At 37.5% G+C, this 22,369-nt stretch overlaps 1 protein-coding gene across 2 annotated transcripts; it reads right to left on the bottom strand.

The window, feature by feature from the left end:
* On the bottom strand, positions 1-22,165 carry xrcc1 (X-ray repair complementing 1). 2 transcript variants are annotated; one of them, XM_008431215.3, is made up of 17 exons: positions 21,500-22,165; positions 21,331-21,423; positions 20,102-20,209; positions 19,805-19,963; positions 19,371-19,445; positions 18,550-18,673; positions 18,225-18,331; positions 16,594-16,756; positions 16,283-16,523; positions 14,354-14,470; positions 7,479-7,554; positions 7,286-7,385; positions 4,182-4,233; positions 2,792-2,907; positions 2,429-2,519; positions 2,227-2,302; positions 1-1,024 (listed from the first exon to the last, which is right to left on the bottom strand). In XM_008431215.3, the coding sequence occupies exons 1-17, from the start codon at positions 21,548-21,550 to the stop codon at positions 917-919; spliced, it is 1,857 nt and encodes a 618-aa protein (XP_008429437.2). In that variant the 5' UTR covers positions 21,551-22,165; the 3' UTR covers positions 1-916. The 2 variants fall into 2 exon arrangements, with proteins under 2 accessions (XP_008429437.2, XP_008429435.2); XM_008431213.3 differs by having other exon boundaries at positions 4,182-4,236; positions 21,500-22,162.
* Positions 22,166-22,369: the final 204 nt, after the last annotated feature.

The following is a 22,369-nucleotide window of genomic DNA, read 5'->3' as shown; positions in this document are numbered from 1 at the left end:
TTTTTAATTAAAAACCCCTTTTTATTTGGACAAAATAATTATGTACCACAGCAATAGGAAAAAATACCTTAAGACAGAGAGTCCAAGAAGCCGCTACAGACAGATGAGAATCCAATATGCCATAGAAAACTGCATAAATTAGACAGGCATTTTAAAAATAACAATGACATAAAATCCCAGACTGTCTTTTTAATTCATGAACTCATCTTTTCCAAACACACAGAAAGCAGTCACTGAACAGAAAATAAAACAGAAAACAAACCCACCCCTACTCAGGTCTTCTTTTTTATTGGACTCCTGTATTCCTGACGTAACGTTTTCCAATTCTTGACTGCAGCATTAAGTAACCTCAACCTTTCACTTGACTTTGGGTTGATCTCATAAAGTCTAACAGTCTGCAACATTGAGCCTCTTATCAGTGCCACTGGCAGTCAGGACAGCATCATTACTCATTCCCGTCCCGTAGCCCGAGGTTGCAGTGAAGAGCAGAGGCAGACAGCAGCTGCGTTTGGATCGAGAAACTCCAACAAGGCCTGAATCAGGGACTTTGCTTCTTATCCTAACGTCCAGGAGATGAGCTTCACATGAAGGATGACTCTTTCTCGCCTGACTGTGATGAACAACTCATAGGAGAAAGGGCAAATAAAAATAAATCTATAACTAAGCTACCGCTTAACTCAAGGGAGATGATTCAATAAGCATTTTAGTCCCAGCTCTCTGGAGAAAACATCTCAGGTTATTTTATTACCATCACGCAAGTCAGTGTAAAAAAGAAAACTTAAGTGAACACTTAATGGTTTATTGCTCGTTTGAAGTGGCTAATCAGAAAAAGAACTATGGCTTTTCCCATTTGCATCTTCATCAGGACTGGAAGAGAGCGTGCCAGACTCCTCAGTGTGCGCTGGTGGTGTATTTTTCAGGGCACGACAGTGTAAGGTTGGTAGGGCAGCATTTTCTGACGTTCATTGATCGCATAAATCCATGCAGGCTTCACAAAGTTCAGGTTGCAATTCTCCATCAGCGCCTGTGATCGATGTGAGCAACAAAAAACAAATCAAAACAGAAACGTGTGTAAATCTTTGTGCCAATGATGATTACGATGCTAGAAAGATCAAAAATTGTGTGATTTTAGACAGTAATTGCAATCAGGCGATTCTTCCTTGACCACAACTCAGACCATTACAGTCTGTAAACTCATCAACAGCTTGTTCTGTGAGGAAAACTTACTAAAACTGACAGGTAAGAGAAAAAGGCATTCATGTCCATGTAATCCGGTTAAATACGTAGAACTTGATTTTCTGTGAACAGAGAATGTCGTGCTTCCAAACTTTTGGTTTTAGCTTTGACACGTTTAATAAAGACAATCTACAATTTTTACCTTGCCTGACCTGCAGGTCAAGGGTAAACTGTCTGTTATCAGGTTAATTGTTTGGTGTAACTAGCAAGAAACATTTGAACACTTTTGCTTGAGTCAAAAATTAGAAATATTACCTGTAAAAATGCATTAATTTAGCAGCAGCAGGAAAAAGTTAGATTTTTATATAGAAATAAAAGCATTTATATCATGTTATAAATTTTTGGTAAGTGTTTTGATACAGTGGTGTATTATACTCCAGGTGTGTGAATCTTATACCAGTCCATGATTATTACAGGCATACGCCTGGGGCTGCAATCTTAAGTATTCCAATCTAATACCTCCAGGACATTTGTTTCATCTGATTCCTGCATGCCTTAGTAGAGTAAAAAAAAAGTGGACACAGAGGATTTTAATTTGTTAGTTGACTGAAAGATAATTTGAAATGGACGAATGTGAAGGACAGACTTCAAATAAAACCACAAATCGGCATCAGCCGGCAAAAGCTTGATTTAAGCAAAGCTGCTGAAATCCAACTCAGCTAAATAATTTCATACATGTTTGAAGGGCACTCTAGGTAGGCAAAAATAATTTGCCCCAATTTCTTTGATGGTTTTATTATACCTTTCAAAATGGTAATAACAGCATCGAACTCTAGGATTGCATCTTTAGGGAGGTCTGAGGCTTTTAAAAGGCCTTTTTGAGGTGCCCTCTGTGTAACTTAGCAACAACTAGCAAAATTTCCTCCAGCAATTTGTCAGGATACCGTCTTTTGGAAGTTGCACATAATGGCAAGTGCATCCATTCATTCAAATGTTAAATGTTATGTTGGACAACTTTATTGAATTACATTTCAAAGGGAGAGAACTTACATCCTCAAAGGACTCGTGCCATCCGCCGCTCGTCACGACAAACTGCACTTTATCTGACATGTACTCCTCGATCACTCTGAAGAAAACACAGCAGTGAGATATGCACTTTTAAACTAAATATACAGCGTCTTTGCCAGGTGTCTGGTGTAAAAAGTTCAGTTTTTAAAATGACTCGTGGCACAAAAAAAAAGTCTGCTCCTACCCGTTAAAGGCAACGATGTACCGTAAAAGTAGTCGCCTCTCGTTGTTTGGAAATTTTCCATACAGGAAAAAGTGCTTTCCGTGAAGAAAATCTGGAAAGGAACAAAACATGAAAAGAAAATCAAAGAAGGCAGGTGGCAGACTAGACAACAAGGAGGACAGGAATATATGGATGTCTTTTGTCAAAAGGGAACGAGCACAAAAGCAAACAGAAGACACTTTTGCTGTTTATGTTTGGCCATCAATTTTGTGAGCAGCTGCAGCGTCCCGTGCATCAGACCATCAGAGACAGACGTGTTCTCGCAAGCGGAGCATGAGTAACAGAGACAGGAAGACGCCGAGATGACAGCAGAGGCAGACGTACCTGGCAGCTCGGGGATGGGATGATCCTCTTCCGCTTCAGCATCTGTGTTTTCATCCGTCGACCCCCCATACGGGTCCTCTTCTTTCACAGCTGCTTTCTTCTGTTTGCTCTCCACCCTTTGATAAGGAGAACACAATATCTTTCAATGCTCATCACACAATAGGAGACAATTCCGGTCAGTCTAAAGTTTTTCATTTTTGTTCACAGCAAGAGTCCTGAACCAACCCACGTTCTCTGTAGATTTCCTCCAAAGAATCTTTTTAACATCCTAAGAGTCTTGAGCAAAATCTGTGAAGGCTGTTCAGTGACATTACCTGCTTGTTTTTCAGTCCAGTACCTGGTCATTTCCAAAGCTTTTTTAACAAGTACAGAGAAAGGCTGCATTGATAGGAAGCCACTCAGATATGCCCTATGAATGAATGAATTCGCTCCTAAACAAGAAGTAGTACTGTGCCAACAGGCAATGTCCCAGCATGTCAGCCAGACTTGTTCCAGGACAGACAATGAAAGACCAAAAGGGTAAAAAAGAGGAACTTTGATCAAATGAGCTCGGTCACCCTGTGATTTGCTCAAGTTTCTGTAGCTCTAGCACCTTGAACAAACTGCAGTAGTGTCCCGATATGTGGTAGAAAATACTGATTCCTACACATTATGTGCTTCCTCAACGTCACTGGTAATAAAATATCCAACATTGAGTACTTTTCCTTCAAAAACAACTTCCACACCAAAGAGTGTTACAAGCGTAATCTGCAAATATTTAAACCAACATGCTGATTTATTTTTTTCTTTAGTTTCAGACCAGCTAAACAATGATCAGGATAAGACAAGCTGAAAAGCAAGACAAAAGAAACAGAAAATACTATTCTGTTTCTTAGAGATGCAGATTTTCCTCTGCATCTCTAATTCCTGCTAGTTTGAGACATTTTAGGAGAGTCTGGCTGATATTATGATAGATGTGCTTTAAAATGTTGTGACATTCACAGTGAATCTGTTATTCTTTCATCAGACATCACATGAGGTTTAAATAGGAAATGGCCAATTATAAAGCTGGATTACTGTTACAAATAACTATTGCAAAACATAACAGCAACTACTGCTGGCCAGACGTAGCTTATGTAGAAGGAGCAGTGGTTTCGACTCACGTCCAACTTTTTTCCTTTTTTTTTTTTTTTTTAAAGCAACATACCTCTTTGAAGACACGGTTGTTTACTTTTTGACACCAAAATGCACGTATGCAGTATTGTATAAGTGTATTTAGAAATTAATTCACAGAACATGGCTTAAAGTTGGAAAGGGCACTTAGAACATGAGATAAAACGATACATTCATGGCACGAATCTGAGCCAAGCTAAGAACTACAATCACAGTCTGTGGTATTTCTTCCAATTACCTCTGCAGCTCGTCTTCTGTATCCACTCCCGATTCATCATCTTCATCTCCTCCTGCTTAAAAAAAAAAAAAAAGTTAAAAGTTAATCATCAGTTGTTTCCCTGGAATGCCAGACTTACTCTAATGAAAGAAAAGTCTTGCAGGGAATTATATTTTTAAGTTAAATATTTGTTTTTGCAACTCAACATATAAATTCAGCGAGGGCGAGATGTGCTGACTGCTCTGTGGCCCTAACCTTAAAACTAATTAACTTTAATATGTGCAAGAGTTAAATCTGCTTTAAATTCCTTGCCATCTGTGGAGAGGAGTTTAACGTCTCATTAAAATGCCAGGTGAGTCCACATTTCTATGAAATATACATAAGCATTTCATTCTGTGTAATCTTGCTGGCAACACGCTTCTTGCCAGGCTGTGTTGTTGGGGGGGGGCGGGGCAGCTCTGTTTAAAATGCAGTCCGCATGTAACGTGGTGTGTTGGTGGGTCAGAGGCTGTTGTCTCTTCTTAATGATGCACCTCACCACTTTACTCCGGGTCTCACATTAACATAGAAATGAGAATCATGCACAAGTCCCTTTGCAGTCATTACTGCTCCACTCCATTCTCGCTTTCCACCCAAGCTGCATGGTTTCTTACTCTTGCCCTTTTCGCAGTGGCGACGTAAACTCATCCATTTCCCAAGTAGCTTATAATAGTTAGCCCCTTTGTCTAATCCTACGACTCTCATTTTGCCCCATAGCTCCCTCTATATTCATTCAGTCTACTTCAGCTGTGCTGTTGCCCCCTTTCAGGCTCCAGTAGTTTGAGGGAATAAAATCAATCACTTCAAATGAATCACTTAATCTCGGCTCTTGGATTTGTTCCACACAGAGATGTTCTTACTCATTTATACCAAGGAGATTTATGGTTCTGTCATTCAATAGGTGTTTTCTTATTGGATTACATGACTAAAATGTCTTCACATTTTCATCTTTCAAATTTCAATTTTTGTGTTGGACCAAAATGGTCATTTCAACTTACAGTTTATCCAACGCCCGACTTATAATTTATTTGACACCTTTGGTATTTAACTTACATAAGTTTAAATTTATCAGTTTAGATTAGTGTTTTCAGGCTCAGTAGAAATTTATCGATGTTTTGCTACTGGTTCAAGGGTATCAGGATAAGAAAGCTTTTATTGTTATTGTACAAAACAAAAATGCAATTATCTAAAGCATGAAAAGAAAATGATAATTTCCGGGAATAACAACTAAATGGTCTGGTTAGACACTCAGAGAAATAAAAAAGAAAGTAGGTCATATTTTAAGTTTCAAGCATCCAGCAACAGTGAAGTGTCTGCATTAGGTAACGTGAGTTTAAGTTAGGCTATTTGAGTCACAGCTACTTCAGTTCTGTAGCAGCAGTGCACGAGAGATGAACATAAATATAGAGAATGCCGTACCATTGGCAATGATGCAACATAATTTTTTGACAAGTCCAAAAATCAGTGGCAGCCTGTCTTTGAGGGGTAAAAAAAAAAGAGTGTAATCTACAGTGTCAAATACACATGAAGGTGATGCTGGAATATTGTCTTTTTATGCTATTGAAATAAAATTGAGCTATGAAGTAGTGTGTGACAAAGGTCAAACAACTTCAGCAGTAAAATAAAACAAACTTAAAAAAAAAAAGAGAAGGATTTATATTCTGCCGGAAGGTTTCATTTCGGCTTTTGCTCTTTTGGGGGTTAGTTAATAAATAATGAGGATCAGCAATTGCTGAGCTCAGTGAATGGACCAAATTAGCATAGGCTTTGATGTTAGAAACTGGGGTTTTGATTGACACCATGCGTAGCTGTCATACCGACCCTTCTGTAAATTAGAAGGCTACACCATGTAATATATATATATATTTATTTACAAGAGAAATATTTGCTTATCTGCAGTAAGACAACAAAAAAAACAAAAAAAAAACTATGTACAATTGAGAATGATGTGAATAATAAATTCATGTTTTTAGTTGTTGTTTAGGAGTTAGAGGAGAGTTAGAGGATGGGAAAAAGAGCAAAAAAAATCACTTTATTTTGGCAAACAAGTAGGGAATCCATCAGCCACGCATTCTACAGGCTGACAAGAATTTTATATGAATACTCAACTGAGGTATGAATTGGTCTGCGACACTGGCACATTTAGAAGACAAATTTAAACTAAGCCATAATGAGAAGAGAGCCTCATGCAGTCGCCGAAGAGAAAGATAAAAAGAAAGACATTCAAAGCAATCTGATGCAAAAATAATGTGGAAAAATGGAAAACTTGAAGCCTGCAAGTTTTTAATTCATGGCTGTATGAATTTAGTGCATGCAGCCAGAAGGTGCTTCAAAGTTCTTTGGATAATAAATGCGTTACCTTTAGGTTTTACTTTCATTTAAAGGGGATGAAGCTGTGTGAGGGAAGGGTGCTTTGTGAGGCAGAAGCTCAGCTGGAGGCTGCAGCTGCAAGGAGGAGCTTTGTGGAAATGGGCGGAGCTTAGTGAGAGCAAGCATTTAGGCACTCCCAAACGGCCCCCAAGGGGAATTCAATGATTTCTCAGACATGCGTGAAAGAAAAACAAAACACTCCATGTATATAATTGATGAGGAAATAACACAAGATGTAAAGCTAAAAAAAGGAAATTTTACATATTACCTCCGTTTTATGTTGTTACATTTAGCGTCAATCATTCACATAAACTTAATGTAAATGTTTTTATAAACGTACCCCAGTCTTCTTCTACAACTCCCAAAATAATTTAAAGTTAAGAAAATGTTAAGATGCTTGTGGACTTTATCTTGATTCAACTAACTTCACAATTAGATATTTTATGTACTCAATTTCCTCTGTATCCCCATTTCCATTAAACTTCCACCTCTTTAATTAAATCTTCTCATTCTATTAGTCGTAGGTGAACTTTGGTCACAAATCAGCTGAAACCCTGTTTTAAACATTCAAGCCAATTAAAGAAAACCCTCTCAACCCAATTATCAAACTAAAGGAACATCCAAATTAAGGTACAATGAAAGACAACAGAACAGGACAGATCAAGTAAAATAAGTGTTTACTCTTTGATTTTCCTTGACAAGTTTTAACTTATTACCTGGTTCATCCACATCAGTTGAGCCTCCATATTCATCATCCTCGTCCTTTTTTTCTGGTGTCTTTTTCGGGGTGACTTGTTTCGCCTGCTTCTGTGGAGTCTGCGAGAACAGCCGGACTCTAGATTTTTAAACTTCACATATTTCTTTAACCCCAGGATTATATTTATTGGCTCACTTATAAGACAAATTGACCTTAGTTTCCTCCTCACTCTGGTCGTCGCCATCCGTTTCGCTCTCAGAGCTGGACTCCGCCCCATCCATCAAGTAGCTGATGGAAAGCGAGAAACAAAATGTGTCAGGATGATGAAATGCCAGAGGGGAAAGAACAACTGGGTAATATATCTCGTTTCCCCATCTGTTTTACAACGTGATTCAAAGTGTAGTGAGGCCCTTACCTGCTAGCCTCTGCAACAAAGAGCAAGTTTCAGACATTTTTTTTCTCCAGATGAATGAGCCCGTGCCCTAATGTTTAAAACATCACCAGCACCTCTGAATAACATACTTTTAAATCAAGCAGTCCTAGGACAGATTTACTCCTCCTGAGAGGAGGGGGGGAGGGGGAATCTGTCTGAAACAAAGAAATCAACAAACATCAACACAAATCAACACAATGGCCTCATAATTAGAAGTATTGTTGGTTTTGCATCGTGCAATGATCAAATCACATTTTTATTTGATCTACAGCTTCCCCACAACTCCCATTTCAGATTGAGGTAATGATTACTTTGTTCAATTTTCTCAGCAAAGATTAAAGCATGCACAGAAATGCTGATTTATAAAGGGAATAACAGAGGACATAGTTATGTAGAAGCTCACTGGGACATATACAAGTGAATCTCAGCAAATTAGAAAAGTTAGCAAAGTTCATTTATTTCATTCCTTCAAAAAAGTGAAACTCATACAGAGTTGTTACACAGTTATAATTAAATGTTTTATTCTGTTTATTTTAACACTTCTAGTCTAAAGCTAATTTAAAACTCAAACTTAAGTTACTTTATAAATTACAATATAGCATAAGACCAATAAAAAAAGGCTAAAGGCATACAGTCCCAATAAAGGACTGTAACCCAACAAATTAATTTGAGGTTGAGTAGAAGGTGCTGGTAAAAAAAGATTCACAAGCAACACTGATAACCACAGCCTGTGTAATACAGTGAAGCCAAGTCCATTTTAGAGTTTGGGGAGTTTTGTGAATCTATGTGCTGCAGTGTTGCACTTCTTCATATTAAGCTGCCCCTGAACCAGACAACTTTAGTAATGTCTGCCCTGAGCAAAAAACTTTGGATTTGTTTTGAAAATAAAAATCCCAGAAAGAACTGTGCAACATGTTATATCTACATGTTAACTAATTATTAAAAGTATCAAGCATTAGGGCTCTTTGTGTCTCTCATATTTCACTTTTCATTTCAGGAAGGAAAATAACTTTGTGATGGTAAGATGTTTAAGGCATTAAGAAATTAAAACTGAATCGTATTAATCCCAAAACAGTTGATGTCAGCCAGAAGCAACTTTTTCAATAAAACCTTATTGTTTAGAGAGAAATACTTAGGACCGCACAATATAACACAATTCCATTCCATATAACTTTATTCATCCCCAAGGGGCAATTAAAGAGGTATAGAGAGCAGCAGTACAAACAAACACAGATACAAAACCACATAAAAACAATATAAAAAGTGCAATAAGCAGGCAAGTGCTAGAAAAGAATTACACATTTTTAAAACTGACATGGAGAAAAACGGTTTTAGGTACGGACGGATCTGAGTTCAGGAAATGCACAGCTCTTGAGACAAATGTGTTTTTCTTTAATTTCAGACATTTCGGTCTGAGTCCAAACGGAAGCAACTGAATCACCGAGAGCAGAAAGTAAGAAAGGATCCTTTAAATCAGTGTTTCCCAACCCTGGTCCTCAAGGCACACTGACCTGCATGTTTTAGATGTTCCCCTGCTTCAGCACACATGATTTCAATTGATGGCTGATTAACAGGGTTTTGCTGAATCATCTGAATGGGGTGTGTTGAAGCAGGGGAACATCTAAAACATGCAAGTCAGTGTGCCTTGACGACCAGGGTTGGGAAACACTGCTTTAAATCACCAAAGACAGATTTCTGACAGGATGCACAATAATTTTGGAACAGGCTTTGGTGAATATTTTATTCATACTCAATTTTTTGCGACACTCTTGTACAAAACAGGCAGACAGCAGAAGGAACCATCCCAGCTGCTCTGAAACAACTGCATTAAAAAAAACGACTTGCAGACTAGGAGTAAATCATCTGCCAACCTTTCCCAGACAATCCCCCTCAAGCCACTATAAAGTCAGCTGAAAGTTATCTGGGGGGATAACTGAAGCACAGAAGTGATATACTGTAGATAAGGTGAAATCATTTTAGCACGCAGTGAAGGAGGACATTTAACTGACCTCTGCTTAGGCCAGGAAATTGGAAAATGACAAATGAGAGTATGGGAAAAGAAAGTAAATGAAGTTGTGACAGTAAGAGCGGCTATCACCAGAGAAACAGATCAACATGTTTGAATTATTCCTGCCTTTTCTTAGATGGAAAAAATTATTTGTGTGCTAAATCACACATTATTTTGGTTCTAACATTATGGATGAACAGATTCTGTCTAGGGTTACCCCGCATGGGCTTTTTAAGCCAGCTAACTTAAAAGGACATCCGATAAAATAAATGGACAAAGTCATGGTGTAGAAGTTAAACATTCTTGTAAAGTAAGAGGGCTGAGATGTGGAGGTCAAACAAAATCTGCTTTAAGAGCTAGTTTTAAAAGATTTCTGCAGGCAGATGAAGTGATGCAGCCATCTATTGTCTGAGACTCAGGCTCATGAACATTATGAGCCCAAATAATGATCAATTCATCAATGGTGTGAGCTTAAAATTTGGAGGCACTGTCTTTTTTAAGCCATGCAGTGTATTTTAACAAAATTTGCTTATGTATTTACAAAAGTTTACTTAAAATGTTTACTTGGAGTAGAAAAACTAATACAAATATCAATTAGAGCTCCAGTTGATCAGAACATGTCAGGTTAAAAACAAAACTTCTGAAGCTGGAGGACAGTTTTCATAGACTTTACACGTTGACCTCAAATATATTTCTAATATATATCAAATCACCAGCATAAATCACAATCCTCACTAATGCAGCCGATCTAGTATTATTATTTAGTGCAAACACAACTGATGACAATGTGGTTCTAAACTTCTGGCTCAATGCATTATGTAGGAGAATCACTTTGAAAGTAAAACCTAGAACCACTTTCCTTGGTGTAGCGGGTAAGTTTATGCGCTGTAGATTATTTATGCAAGTTTTTATTTTCAGACTTATTTCCATATCAATAAAAAAAAATACTACAGCCTGATTGCATTAATATTTTGGACCCAACTATCCTCTTTTAGTGGTTTAAAATCTGCTTGCTAATTTGGTAATACTGTTAGCCAATGTCCAAGCTGGTTGAGTATTTCTCATCTTCTGGTTTTATCTGGTTTTTCTGGTTTTTGTTGCTCACTGATTGTTAAATGACTATATATTCAGTGTCGGCTGGGGTTCTCAGCTGATGTCCCAATCTGATTATTGCAAACACTCCACAGCCTCAGGAGCCGAGCGAAGCTGCGCGTTTTACCTCCAGATGCTCAGCAACAACAGTTACAGCGTGAGTGTGCAGATTTGTACGGGTGCTTGTCATCATCAAAGTAAGTGGTTCTTTTAATTACCCATAGCAGATGCAGCTTTTAAATAAAGAATACATCATCAAAGCTGCACACTCAACATGCAGCACAATAGCGGCGCTGGGCAGGGGAGCCCAGCGGCGAGTTCTCACCGGCACAATAGGAGATTTACAGAGAAAGGCGAACATGAGGGAGAATGGCAGGTTGAAGTGAACTTTTTATTTGTATTCTCCTTGAATTTTTCTTTTGAAATAAAGCTCAAAGATAAAAACTTGGCTGCATAGCAATATTTAATTTACTCAGCTTTATTTATTGAAATTGCATTTTATTCATATATATTTTTTTGAAAAGTTACGTGATAAAAAGTTATCAAATTGCTCTTTCCATGGCGATTATTGTGAATTTTCCTATTCTATACTTGAACGCAAAGCTAAAACGGAAAGACACTTTTATAGAATGGTACAATTATTTTAGAAACTAAACATTTAAGACGTAACAAAGGTTGAAAACTTTGAAAAATGCTTATTTTCCCAAAGAGCAGTTAAACTATATATTAATTATTCATTCACTCCAATCTTGAACCTATAACAAAAGTGGAGCTGAATTCAGTAAATTAAAATCTATGATCCAACAAGGATTGTCAAATTAAAAGTACCTTTTGAAAAAAAAACTGCCTGTAAGAAGGTATTAAACAATTTTTATTAATCACACATTCCTGAATTTAAAGCGTTTTAATATTCTAATCTTAAATGTGATGTTTTCATCATTAGTGGAAAATTATAATCAACACAAATAAAGGCTTTCAATTACCCGGGTATAATTAATCTACATGATGTAGATTAATTACGTTAGAGATAAAGTTCCTGAAGTAAATGGGCTTTTCAGTCATATTCTAATTTAATGAATGGATCTGTATGTACACTATGTACAGATCTGACATCAACAAACATGCCAGGTTCTAAATCACGTAAAGCATCTTGCTGTCACATCCTGAGGCTCAGTTTGAACTTAAACAAGCATCGTTATCAGGTCTGGTAGAAGAATAAATGTCAAATCCTATTAACTTATAAGGCACTAAATGGTCTGGGATCTAAATGCATCTTAAAGCTGATTTTCAGGTAGGAACCATCAAGACCAAATGTTGTACATGGACTTATGCTGTAATTCAACAATGGCACATATTTGATCCGACACCGCAGGGAACTTTTTTTTTATGAATTAGAGCAAATTTTTACTGACAAACTGAAAGGTTCCAGATCCCTTTCCCACAAAACTGATATGAATCAGTTCCAAGCAGAAAATAATCATAATTAACAGAAATAAAGGTTTGAAAACATTCTGTTTGTAATTCATTTACATAATATGTTTCTTTTAGTAAATTAAAGTACTGAAATAAGTGAACTTTTCACTTTGATGTCTCAGAATTTTATTATTCATAAAAGCTAACATAGAGGAGACAGTGGGGGGGGGGAGGAAGTATGTATGTGGGAGTTTCTTAACGAGAAATCAAAACTCCACACAGATAATACAGTAAGATCCCAATTAAATTTGGATCTCCCAATGTCTTTAGCCCTACATTATTCAGTACAGACAGATTTATCAGGAACCATGACAGAGGACCTTGATGTTGCAAATTCACCCCAACCCCCATAATGAGCCATATAATTAGAGAGCTGCTGGAGCTCAGTGGGCAGAATTTGTGATCACAGCAGGGATCTTCTACTCAAGGTTACAGTGCTCTCTGAAGCAAGTGGTCTTCCCTGCTGTGGTGGGAGTATTTTTGGATGTTTCAATCAGCGAGATTGCTGAGAACAGACTGTACAACGCAGGAAAACAGACACAGCCCAAAAGAGTTCTCATCAGACAAGGAGTCATACTGTAGTCACATGTTCTGTCCTACTTAATCCCTACCAGCTGCTCGTTTGGACGAGTTTCAGCATCTCTGCAGGTCTGAAATGAAATTTGGTGCAGTTTCATGCATTTGATGTTGACTTGAGTTTTGAGACTTTTTACACCTTTGCTCTATATTTCAGTTAGAACCGCGTAATATTAGCACAAGATGCAAATGCAGTTTCTCAGACATTTCAAGTGTATGTTGTTGTTTTAATCGATATCTCAGTAAAACAGGCTTTCAACAGTTAAATGCTTGGAGCATGTGTTAGGCTCCTGTCTCTTTTTGACAGCTTCCGGATCCGTATACTGGCATGTTCATCTCATTACAGGGCCTAAAATTAAACCCAGCTGTTCAGTCTAGTATTGTGCAGAACTGCAGAGATCAAATTAAAGTCAGACACATTGTCCTCCAGCAGACATTCTTCCATTGATTCACCTGCACCATTATTTGATTGATTTATTTATTTCAAACAAGAAACAATAGCAATCAGTAGGACAGAGAAACCACGTGCATACATAATCAAGAACAAAATAATTAGTTTACTACTACTTTTCTGTTTGAAAAGGACTAGGAAGAAGTGAACACTTATATGGCTTTAAGGTGCTTGGTTTTCTGCCTTAAGTATAGTTCTATAATTTGGCAAAACTCTAAAATGAAATGCCTTGGAAGATTAAATCAACTCAACAGTGAATGATCACACTATATGAAAGAAAATGGTTTTACCTCACACACCGAAGTGCTAGTTGCGATCTTTTACTGCCAGTAATAGATTACAAACCTCGTCCAGATTCATAATTAGCATTGTTTTAATTATACCAGCTGTGCAACTGAGAAACCAATAACAGCTGCCTAAAAAACACTTCCTACTTCAGAAGCTAGAGGTTTTCTAAGGATGCTTTACAGACAAGATTCTGCATGACTTTGCCATAATATCAAAGCTACTGGTGCACAACAACCTTGCATTTCCTGTGGATCATTTTTGTACTCAACAAGAATAATTAAACAAACATACCGCAGTTCACTAATGTTGACAAATATTTCTCACATAGCTGAGTTTCTTCAGCAGCGCAGCAAGTGCTCATTACCATAAACTTGCTCGCCAATCCTACAGTAACACTTAAAATATATACATTTCAAAATATGTAATAAAATCAACAAACATCCATTTTTCTTATGCAAAATGTCATGGCCATGTTAAGGGAGATAAGGTGCTGGCCATGTTTGTTCACCAAGAGGCTAAATCCCAAAAAAGTCTAAAGAAGATGGCAGTAATGTTTTCAAGCATATTACTGGAAAGTTAGGTGGAAGGATATAACAGTTAAACTCATATCTCTGAGCTTAAACATCTTCATATTGCCTGTCCAACTGGACAATGTATTGTTGGTAAGCAAATCTTTAATGCATGTTACCAGAAATATAAGAGCACACAAGATACTGTAGTTATATTTTGGAATCAATACACTGACACTCATTTATGGCTTTCTTACCGTTTATGTGAGATCTTCTGTTTCCTCTTATGGCAGTCCATCACCCATTCTTTCCGGACAATGATGCCGCCTGCTGATTTCACCTGGCTGTACTTGGGGGTGTTGGCGAAGGCACAGCTGTAGAATAATGGGCAGACACAGGAGAATGCATCCAGAAAAAAAAAAAAAAAAGATGTTTATGACACAATAGGGAAGCTGAGAGGTCAGTCTGGTCTAATAGCTGCAAACAAAAAGCCATTAAACTGTTGATCTGACCATGTGAACCATGGACGCATAAAAATATAGAGGGGAAATTAAGAAAGGTTTATTTAAAATTAACCTTTGTATGTTAAACCAAAAAAAAAAGAATATTCTTTAGGAATAAAAAACAAAGAAAAGATGCTGAGGTGCACCTTTAATGGATTGTTATTTTTTATCTAAAGGCAGTTCCCTCTAAACAAAAGTATGAAAAACATTTGAGCTACAATAGGGCTTTATTCCTTCTCTACTTACTTTTATCTACACTGTGCAGTTTCTCAGTGCATTGATCTGTTGACTTATCTCTTTGCTCTTTAGCATTTGTTCCTCGTTTATCTCTTCAGGTTCGCTTTGCACAGCAGTATCTGTAAGCAGCGCTCGTCTCCAGAGAACTGCAGCGTGGAGCTTCCCTAACAGCTTTGACACCGCGAGCATTATAAATGTGGTATCACTGAAGTTTACGTGCTCACGGCGGGTTTCCTCAGTATTCCAGCTGAACACCCCCTAAACAAAAACCGACTTATTTTCCTGTTTCTTACTTGCGTATCTGTCACTTATCCATTCAAATCAGGCGTGCTTGAAACGTCTACCATGGGCCTCATTCTGCCTATTAATTTGAACTCTGTTTGAACAAAACAACAAACTGTGTGGAATCCTCCAGAGCCTATAAATGAAGAAAAGTTGCAGTGTGATCTTTCTTCTGATTCATCTTTTGATATGAAACTACCATACATCCTAAACTGTTAAAACGTCAGCCATATGTCTCACTAGAGCTGTGTCGGCATTACAGCATCGTCTGTTAACGGCAGATTGGCGACCATTCATGCTTGAGTGCATCTTTATATTTTGTTTGCCGTTGAACAAGAGCAAAGTTGCTTTTCCAGCACAAAATCAATTCAAGCGGAAAACATCAAAGGAACTAATTTAGTTGAAAATCTATAATGGAAATGCAAAAGTGTCACTAAAGATCTTTCTGTAAAGATAGATGTTTAAAATCATTCACCAGAGAGACCAGGCTGGCCTCTCCGGTTGGATCTCAGTTTATTAGAACATTATTTAAGTTTATTTTAGAAATTGAATTAAAACAGTGAAACTCATTACATACATCAAATGATTTATATTTTATGCATCTGTTAGTTCATTTTAAAAATGAATTTAACAAACATGTCAGCCTACACACTAATGTGGAAACTACTGACTTTACAGCTATCCAGAAGACAATCTCAGACAGCAAGTAAGTCAGAAAAGGTCATTGCTAAAGAAGGTGGATGTTCTCAGATTGCTGCATCCAAGTTTATAAAATGAAAGGTTGTGTGGAAGAAAAAAGTATGGTAGGAAAAGGTTCACAAGCAACACCAACTTGAGATGATTGGTGTGAAGATTAAACAGAAATGATTAATCTGCTGGTGTTGGTCTACTGCGTTTCTCCAGTCCAAAACCAACACAGCTTTTCACTCGGATGTTACAAAAACAACGTCACGCTTCTGCAAACAAAGAACCTAAATCCCATTGAAAATCTATGCATTCTTGTCGAGAAGAAGATGGACGCCAGAGCTAATACTGCCGATTAGCTAAGTCCATTACTAAAACATGTGACATCCAATAAAGGAGTATATATGCTTATAAACTACGAGAATAATGTGAACCTGGATAATTAGCTGATTTCTGATCAACCTGAAGGGAAATACTCACATAAGATGTGTGGAGTCAGGTGTCCAGTCGGGCCGGTACTTGGCTCCCATTTCAAGCGCTTTTTCTCTCAGCTCCCCTCTGAAGGGGTTCTGGAAGCCGCTCAGCACAAACACAACTCCCTCCATGAGCCGGTTAAACGGGGCCTGCTGCTCGCTCTTGGATTTTGTCTTCGGTTTGGGCTTAGGTTCTGGTTTGGATTGGCTCTCCTTCTTCTTCTCAGCAGATTTCTTTGCTGATGAAGCTGCAAAAAGAGCTCAGTTTCGATGTTTGTTTGCTGTATAACATAAATAGATTTATTAATGATCCGCTACCTTTGGCAGTGCTCGGGCTTGGCGTGCTGACAGGACTCGGTTTGTATTTAGGGGTGGCAGCTTTGGTCTCAGGCGAGCCCCCTGGACTCATTTTCTTTGTTGGAGGAGGTCCAGAGGGAGACTGTCGCTCTTTGCTGAACTCAAACTTTCTTTTTGCTGGTGGCTGGATGACAAAAGTGTAAAATTACTGTAGCAAGAATGTAAAAAGAAACTGAATACAAAGACACTAACTGGTTCACTGAACAGATTCTTGGCTGGAGCTGAATCTACTACAAACCAGTGAATTTTGACAAACGTTTATTAAGTGGTTACTTTAGCATATAACTCACTATTGTCAATCAAATCTTCAGAGTTAGTCTATTTTATGAAAATTGCATTATTGAGATTATCCTAATTTTGGCAACTGACATATTTGTGAGTAGAGAGTCTGTTTGCAGAGAGTCCAGAAAGAGAACAAAGAGAAAGATTAAGGTTTTGAAAATATCAAATAAACCTTCGTCCAAACGGCGTCCAGACCAAAACACTTTGAGGAAATCACTTCAATTCACAACAAATATCGTCCAAAGGAACTTTACAAAAAAATCATTTTAATTCAATCATACATAGATTCATACTGATCCCAGTTATCAATTAGTTATTTATAGATGTTTAAAAAGTTTCTATGTAATGAAATGTAGCAGACTGCATAGAGTCACTGACTTGCAGAATTCACTTCTCCTGGACAAGAGCACAGCAACGATCTCTGGGTGAAACAAGTCGTTTAATACCTCAACGTTTTCTGATGCTTCATCATGAGTTTTCTTTCAATTGTAAGATAAGGTTACAGTAAAACACGATGCGTTTATCCATTGAAAGCAGACATGTTGGTAAAGTGAAAGTGATGATAAGTTACTTTCGTTTTATTTTGGAACCAGAGAAAGGTCATCGGAAGGCAATGAGTATTTACCAAGAGTGCAAAGGCAACTTTTCCATCAAACTATTTACTGCGTCATTAAAAAAAACTATATATCTGCTAGCTTGGGGATTTTTGCTCCGTTAAGATGAACAAACATATGCAAAATATTCTGAGTCAGCTATTTTTGTATACACACTCTGCAGCAGTTTGCATAAAAAGAGAAAATGAACTCCTCACTCAGAGCAACGTATTTTGATAGCATTTCTAATGTGGATTCAAGCAGAAAAAGTTGCTCTATCTTTGCTGTTAAAATAAACATTGGGCTGATTTTCAGGAAGGTTTTATTTTTATTTTTTATTTATATAAAATATAAAGTATTTTTCAGGTATAAATATGTGCATACATTGAAAACTACACGAAAGCTATTCACTTCAGTTTAGACTTACTGGATTTATCACACATTACTTGGTTGCTATTCCAAATTAAAACTTGTTCTCCGTAACCCACCTGGTTAAATAACGGTTAATTAACTCAATAAGAATATTAAAAGTGCATAAAAACCTCCAAACACCTACAGATCCTGAGCTGCATCAAACTTTTCTGCCTGGTTTCATTTCCTCTACAGCCTCCTCTGCCTCTTTGCGGCCTAAATGAGCAGAAGGGCTGCAGCTCGCTGATAAACAGGTGTTTGGTGGGTGCCCTTCAGAGCAGAACGTGATGGGGGAATATTTAGTACCTGTGGTGAGGCAGAGATGGAGGTGGAAGCTTGACCTGGTGATTGAGTGCTACCTCCTGCTTGCAGAGCAGCAGCAGCATAGCTCAGCTTGTCACTCTGTGGAGAGACTAAAGATAGAAAAGAGAAGCAGACAGTGAGGAAGAACAAGACAGCCATTAACATAAAGGACCCCCAATAGAAACGCCTGTCTTTCAACCCTTACGTCCCTCTGCAAAGTTAGGCAGCCTAAAATAAAACCTAATTAGGGTACACTCATTACAGCTTTAAAATCTCAACGACCTGAAAGGAATCAATAGGGCTTGTAAATTTAAATAAATGGCTCTACCTTTGAGTGAAGTGCTCGGCTTTGTTGCATTGTCTCGGTTGAAGAAGAGGCTGCCAGGTTGAAGGCTGGGCCCAGATGAAGGAGACTCATCTTTCACCCTGAACTGTCCCAGCTTCGTCAGTTTCTGGCAGAAAGGAAGGAGGAGTTCAGCGCCGAAGCAGAAGATTCAGGGACTGAATTAAGTGATTTTGTGTCCAACTACAAAGGAGGTTTTCAATCTGACAAATGATTTCATAGTTAAAACACTTCCAACTGAGCTCACCCTACATTCAAATCGAATCCCTCCATGCCAGCCTTGTGGCATTAAGAGCAGCAAAAAGCCGTAAAATGTATCTGTCTTTTAATGCAGTAGAGTAATTTCACTCAGGCTGAGAATTTCAGAACAACACTAGGGCTTTCATTTGAGTTCTATTGTTTATTTGTTAGAATGAAACTACATTAAAATGTTTCACAAAAAAAAAATAAGAAGAAATTCATGTTTAATTTCATACAGCACTTACACACACACACACACACACACACACACACACGCACACACACACACACACACACACACACACACACACACACACACACACACACACACATACACTCAACCTGCCCAGTTATAATACTGAGTTATGGCTACATTTACTGCGACTAATCGGTTAAAAAATAATAAATGCTATGTGATGTATTACAACTATTAGGAAAAAAATACTGTGTAATTTAAGATGATGTGATGATGTGTCTGTGGCTTCAGACATCAAATAAAACAGAGGTGTATTTTTTATAAATAATATAGCAATGATTAACATGCAGCACCACAGTGGATAACTTACAGGAGAGGAGGTCGGAGGGTCAGTTTTATCAGGCGGTGAGTGGAACTTGACAAAAGCAAGGCCATATGCAATGTTCTGTAAAGTGCAAAAAACAACACATATACACATTATTCTACTAAAGGAACCTGTGTGCAGCTTAAATTCGAGATAAACATACAAAGAAATGATGGAGAAACACTCCTGTTAAAAATATTTCACTTCACAGGCTGTACTGTTGACATTATCCACAATAAACACCTTTTTATTTAAAGGCTCAGAAATTTGCTGTGCCATATTTTGTAAGCGTCTAAAGGATTTAATGTACTGCACACTGGATCTGACGCTTCTTTTTATGGATATCGAATCCCTACCACCAAAAAAAAATATACAACTAATAAATTTGCTGTCACCTAAAAGTGATATGTCAGCCGATTTGAAATCACTAAGTTCCTCACCTTGCTGTACGGCTGGGAGCACACAATTTTCACCCTGTCCCACTTCTCCTGAGCGGTGCTCTTCTGCAGCTGGTTGGGTCCGAAGAAACGAACCCGGTTCATGTTGGTGCCATTACGGCTCTCAGTGGGGGACATGAAGGAAGATGTGACGAGAAGAACCTGAGAGAAAGAGAGAGAGATAGAAAAAGAAGGAAGCAAAGGTAAAAAGGAAGAAAAAAAATAGATTTTTTAAAATAAAGCAAAAGATTAAAATGGTTAGGAAGTGAAAACTGTCACATTATAATTTGTGAGAAAAACCTCATAGTCCTGGTCTTTGACAGCTGAAGAATTCCCGACCAACACCTCGATGAAAGCTGATCCTTCATTCCCAATATCAATACTGTGGACCTGCTCCTCTTTTTCAAACTGGAGAAAGAGTAAATACAACATGAGACGGCTCTCGGAGGGAAAGAAAGAAGATCAGTCATAAAGAGTCAACAAACTGACTACTGCATCAGCCTCACAGTACACAGTACAGATGTTTCACCCCAGAGTTTTATCACTCTGGGAATTATTACAAACACTTTAAATCAAAATGAAGAAACTAATTTAGAATGACTGCTCATTTGAGTTTGTAAACACACAATGTTTTCCGACACACGAAAAAAAAAAACTGTTGCATATCCCTGTTTTATACCCAAAATAACTTGAAAAAGTGTTACATCGGCCAAACCTCATAATCAGCATTAAAGATCTCAAATTGGCTGCTCTACAAGAATACTGTGTTTGTGGACCTCTATTTTAGAGGGAAAGAGTGAAACGTTTCACTACAGCTTAAACAGTCTGACAAAAGATTTAAAAGCTAAAACAAATTCAGACAAAAAAAGTTTTCCGAATGCTTCAGCATCACACACTCACACAAGAATGATAAAACATCTTTTTGTGACAAACCTAACAGGCCATGTGTTCATGTATCATATAAAACATTTTTCTTATCATTTTTGAAGAGGTTTATGGAGAGCAAATAGAGACAAACTTCAACACATTATATATTTTAAAAAAGCACAAAACCTATGACATTAGATTTAAGATTATCCAGAATACAGTAATTTACAGAAATCCAGCTGCATTCCTAAAAATTGCATATTTTTAGGAAAATATGCAATTGCAATATTATTGTTGATCCAGATTCACTCGCTTTTCTATTTGTTTTCCATCATTACAATGTTCCCTCTTTATGTTTTGTTTAGGTTTTTAGTTTATTACTAATAAAACAGATTGAATCTGTACACTAATTTGGTGAAACGTCATTTTAAACGATGATTTACAATTTGTGTAAGGACAAAAAATGACGGTTAATAGGAATGGGGGAGAAACTTTTAAAGTATTTTTCATTTAAAGATATTTTTTTGTTTTTTAGTAGACACGGGTCGCTGAGCTATTTGTGAACGAATAGGTTGGTGACTTAAGATGAATGATAAGCATTTATTATCCTAGAATCTCACAGAAAAAAAAAAAACACCCGAATAATTAAAGACAAAACAAACCTGAAGGATGACGGACGTCTGCTTCTCACCGGGTTTTGATGCTTTCCACTTTCTGTATGTGTCTGAGCTCAGCAGATTGTTTGCTTTATGAGTCTGGTTTGAATTGAAACAAAGAACATTAGGCAAAGCGCAGCTTACTTTCCGAACATAATGACATAAAACAACTTACGCTGTCCTCGGTGGAGCAAGAAATTACATGCTTGAGTGGGATTTCTGGCATGCTTGTCTTGTTTTTCGAAATGCGATTAATTTCCAGTTAATTTCCGACAACCGGACGTTTTTAAAAATACGACGTGTAGCCTAACCCTAAAACACACCCAGATTGCTTTCGTGGCACTACAATAAACTCACTTTGTTGCAGAACAGCGATAGAACGACTCCTGACTAACCAGATAGCATGCTAGTAAACAAAAGGCAGTGAACTTTCCCTCATATGTCGTATCATTCAACACTCGTGAAAGGCTGCAGCGTAATAATCTCCCACGATGTTTTATGCTTCACATTTAACACAATATTTTTATCGCTACAGTAAATATCTCGATTTATATAACGACCACTTGAATTTAACGTTAAATATGCGCAAGTGAGCACACATTTTCCCACCAAAAGGCTGCAAATGTCAATGTGTCGTAACTTCCGACTCCAGGCGTCTCTAGCCAATGAGAGCTTCACGTTTCTTCTTCTACTGCACAATTATCTCACCGTGCAGTTAATTCGCCACCAAGTGGTGGAACGTGTGCAGTTTCTAAGTCAGAAAGATTTCGAAGTGGAATAGAATATAGATATTTTTTTTTACTTAATGTTATGGAGAAAAACATACGTGTTAAATTGTTTTTGTTTGTTTTTTTTTAATTTAATGTAAATTGTTTTATGTAATTATTAAATTAGGCTGAGCTTTGCATAATGTTTTTATTTCAATTCAAACCAGACTCATAATGCTGAGCTCATACAGAAAGTGGTAGGCAGAAAAGCCGGTGAGATTGATTTAATTTAATTCAGGATATAATTGATCTTATTCAATTACTAATAAAAAGCCAAA

The sequence above is a fragment of the Poecilia reticulata genome, chromosome 16 (assembly GCF_904066995.2).
Source record: "Poecilia reticulata chromosome 16, P_reticulata-male-v2, whole genome shotgun sequence".
Taxonomy (NCBI): Eukaryota; Metazoa; Chordata; class Actinopteri; order Cyprinodontiformes; family Poeciliidae; genus Poecilia; species Poecilia reticulata.
The sequence above is the reverse complement of the archived record's forward strand: the minus strand, read 5'-3'. Positions and strand labels throughout refer to the sequence as shown.

What these genes read in the sequence shown, in the direction of transcription:
- xrcc1 (XM_008431213.3), bottom strand. Translation starts at nt 21,550, where the DNA reads ATGCCAGAAATCCCACTCAAGCATGTAATTTCTTGCTCCACCGAGGAC. An exon ending in GCTCCCAGCCGTACAGCAAG is followed by an intron (nt 19,446 to 19,804) that starts GTGAGGAACTTA and finishes TGCACTTTACAG; the next exon opens with AACATTGCATATGGCCTTGC. An exon ending in ACAGAAGACGAGCTGCAGAG is followed by an intron (nt 2,908 to 4,181) that starts GTAATTGGAAGA and finishes TCCTTATCAAAG; the next exon opens with GGTGGAGAGCAAACAGAAGA.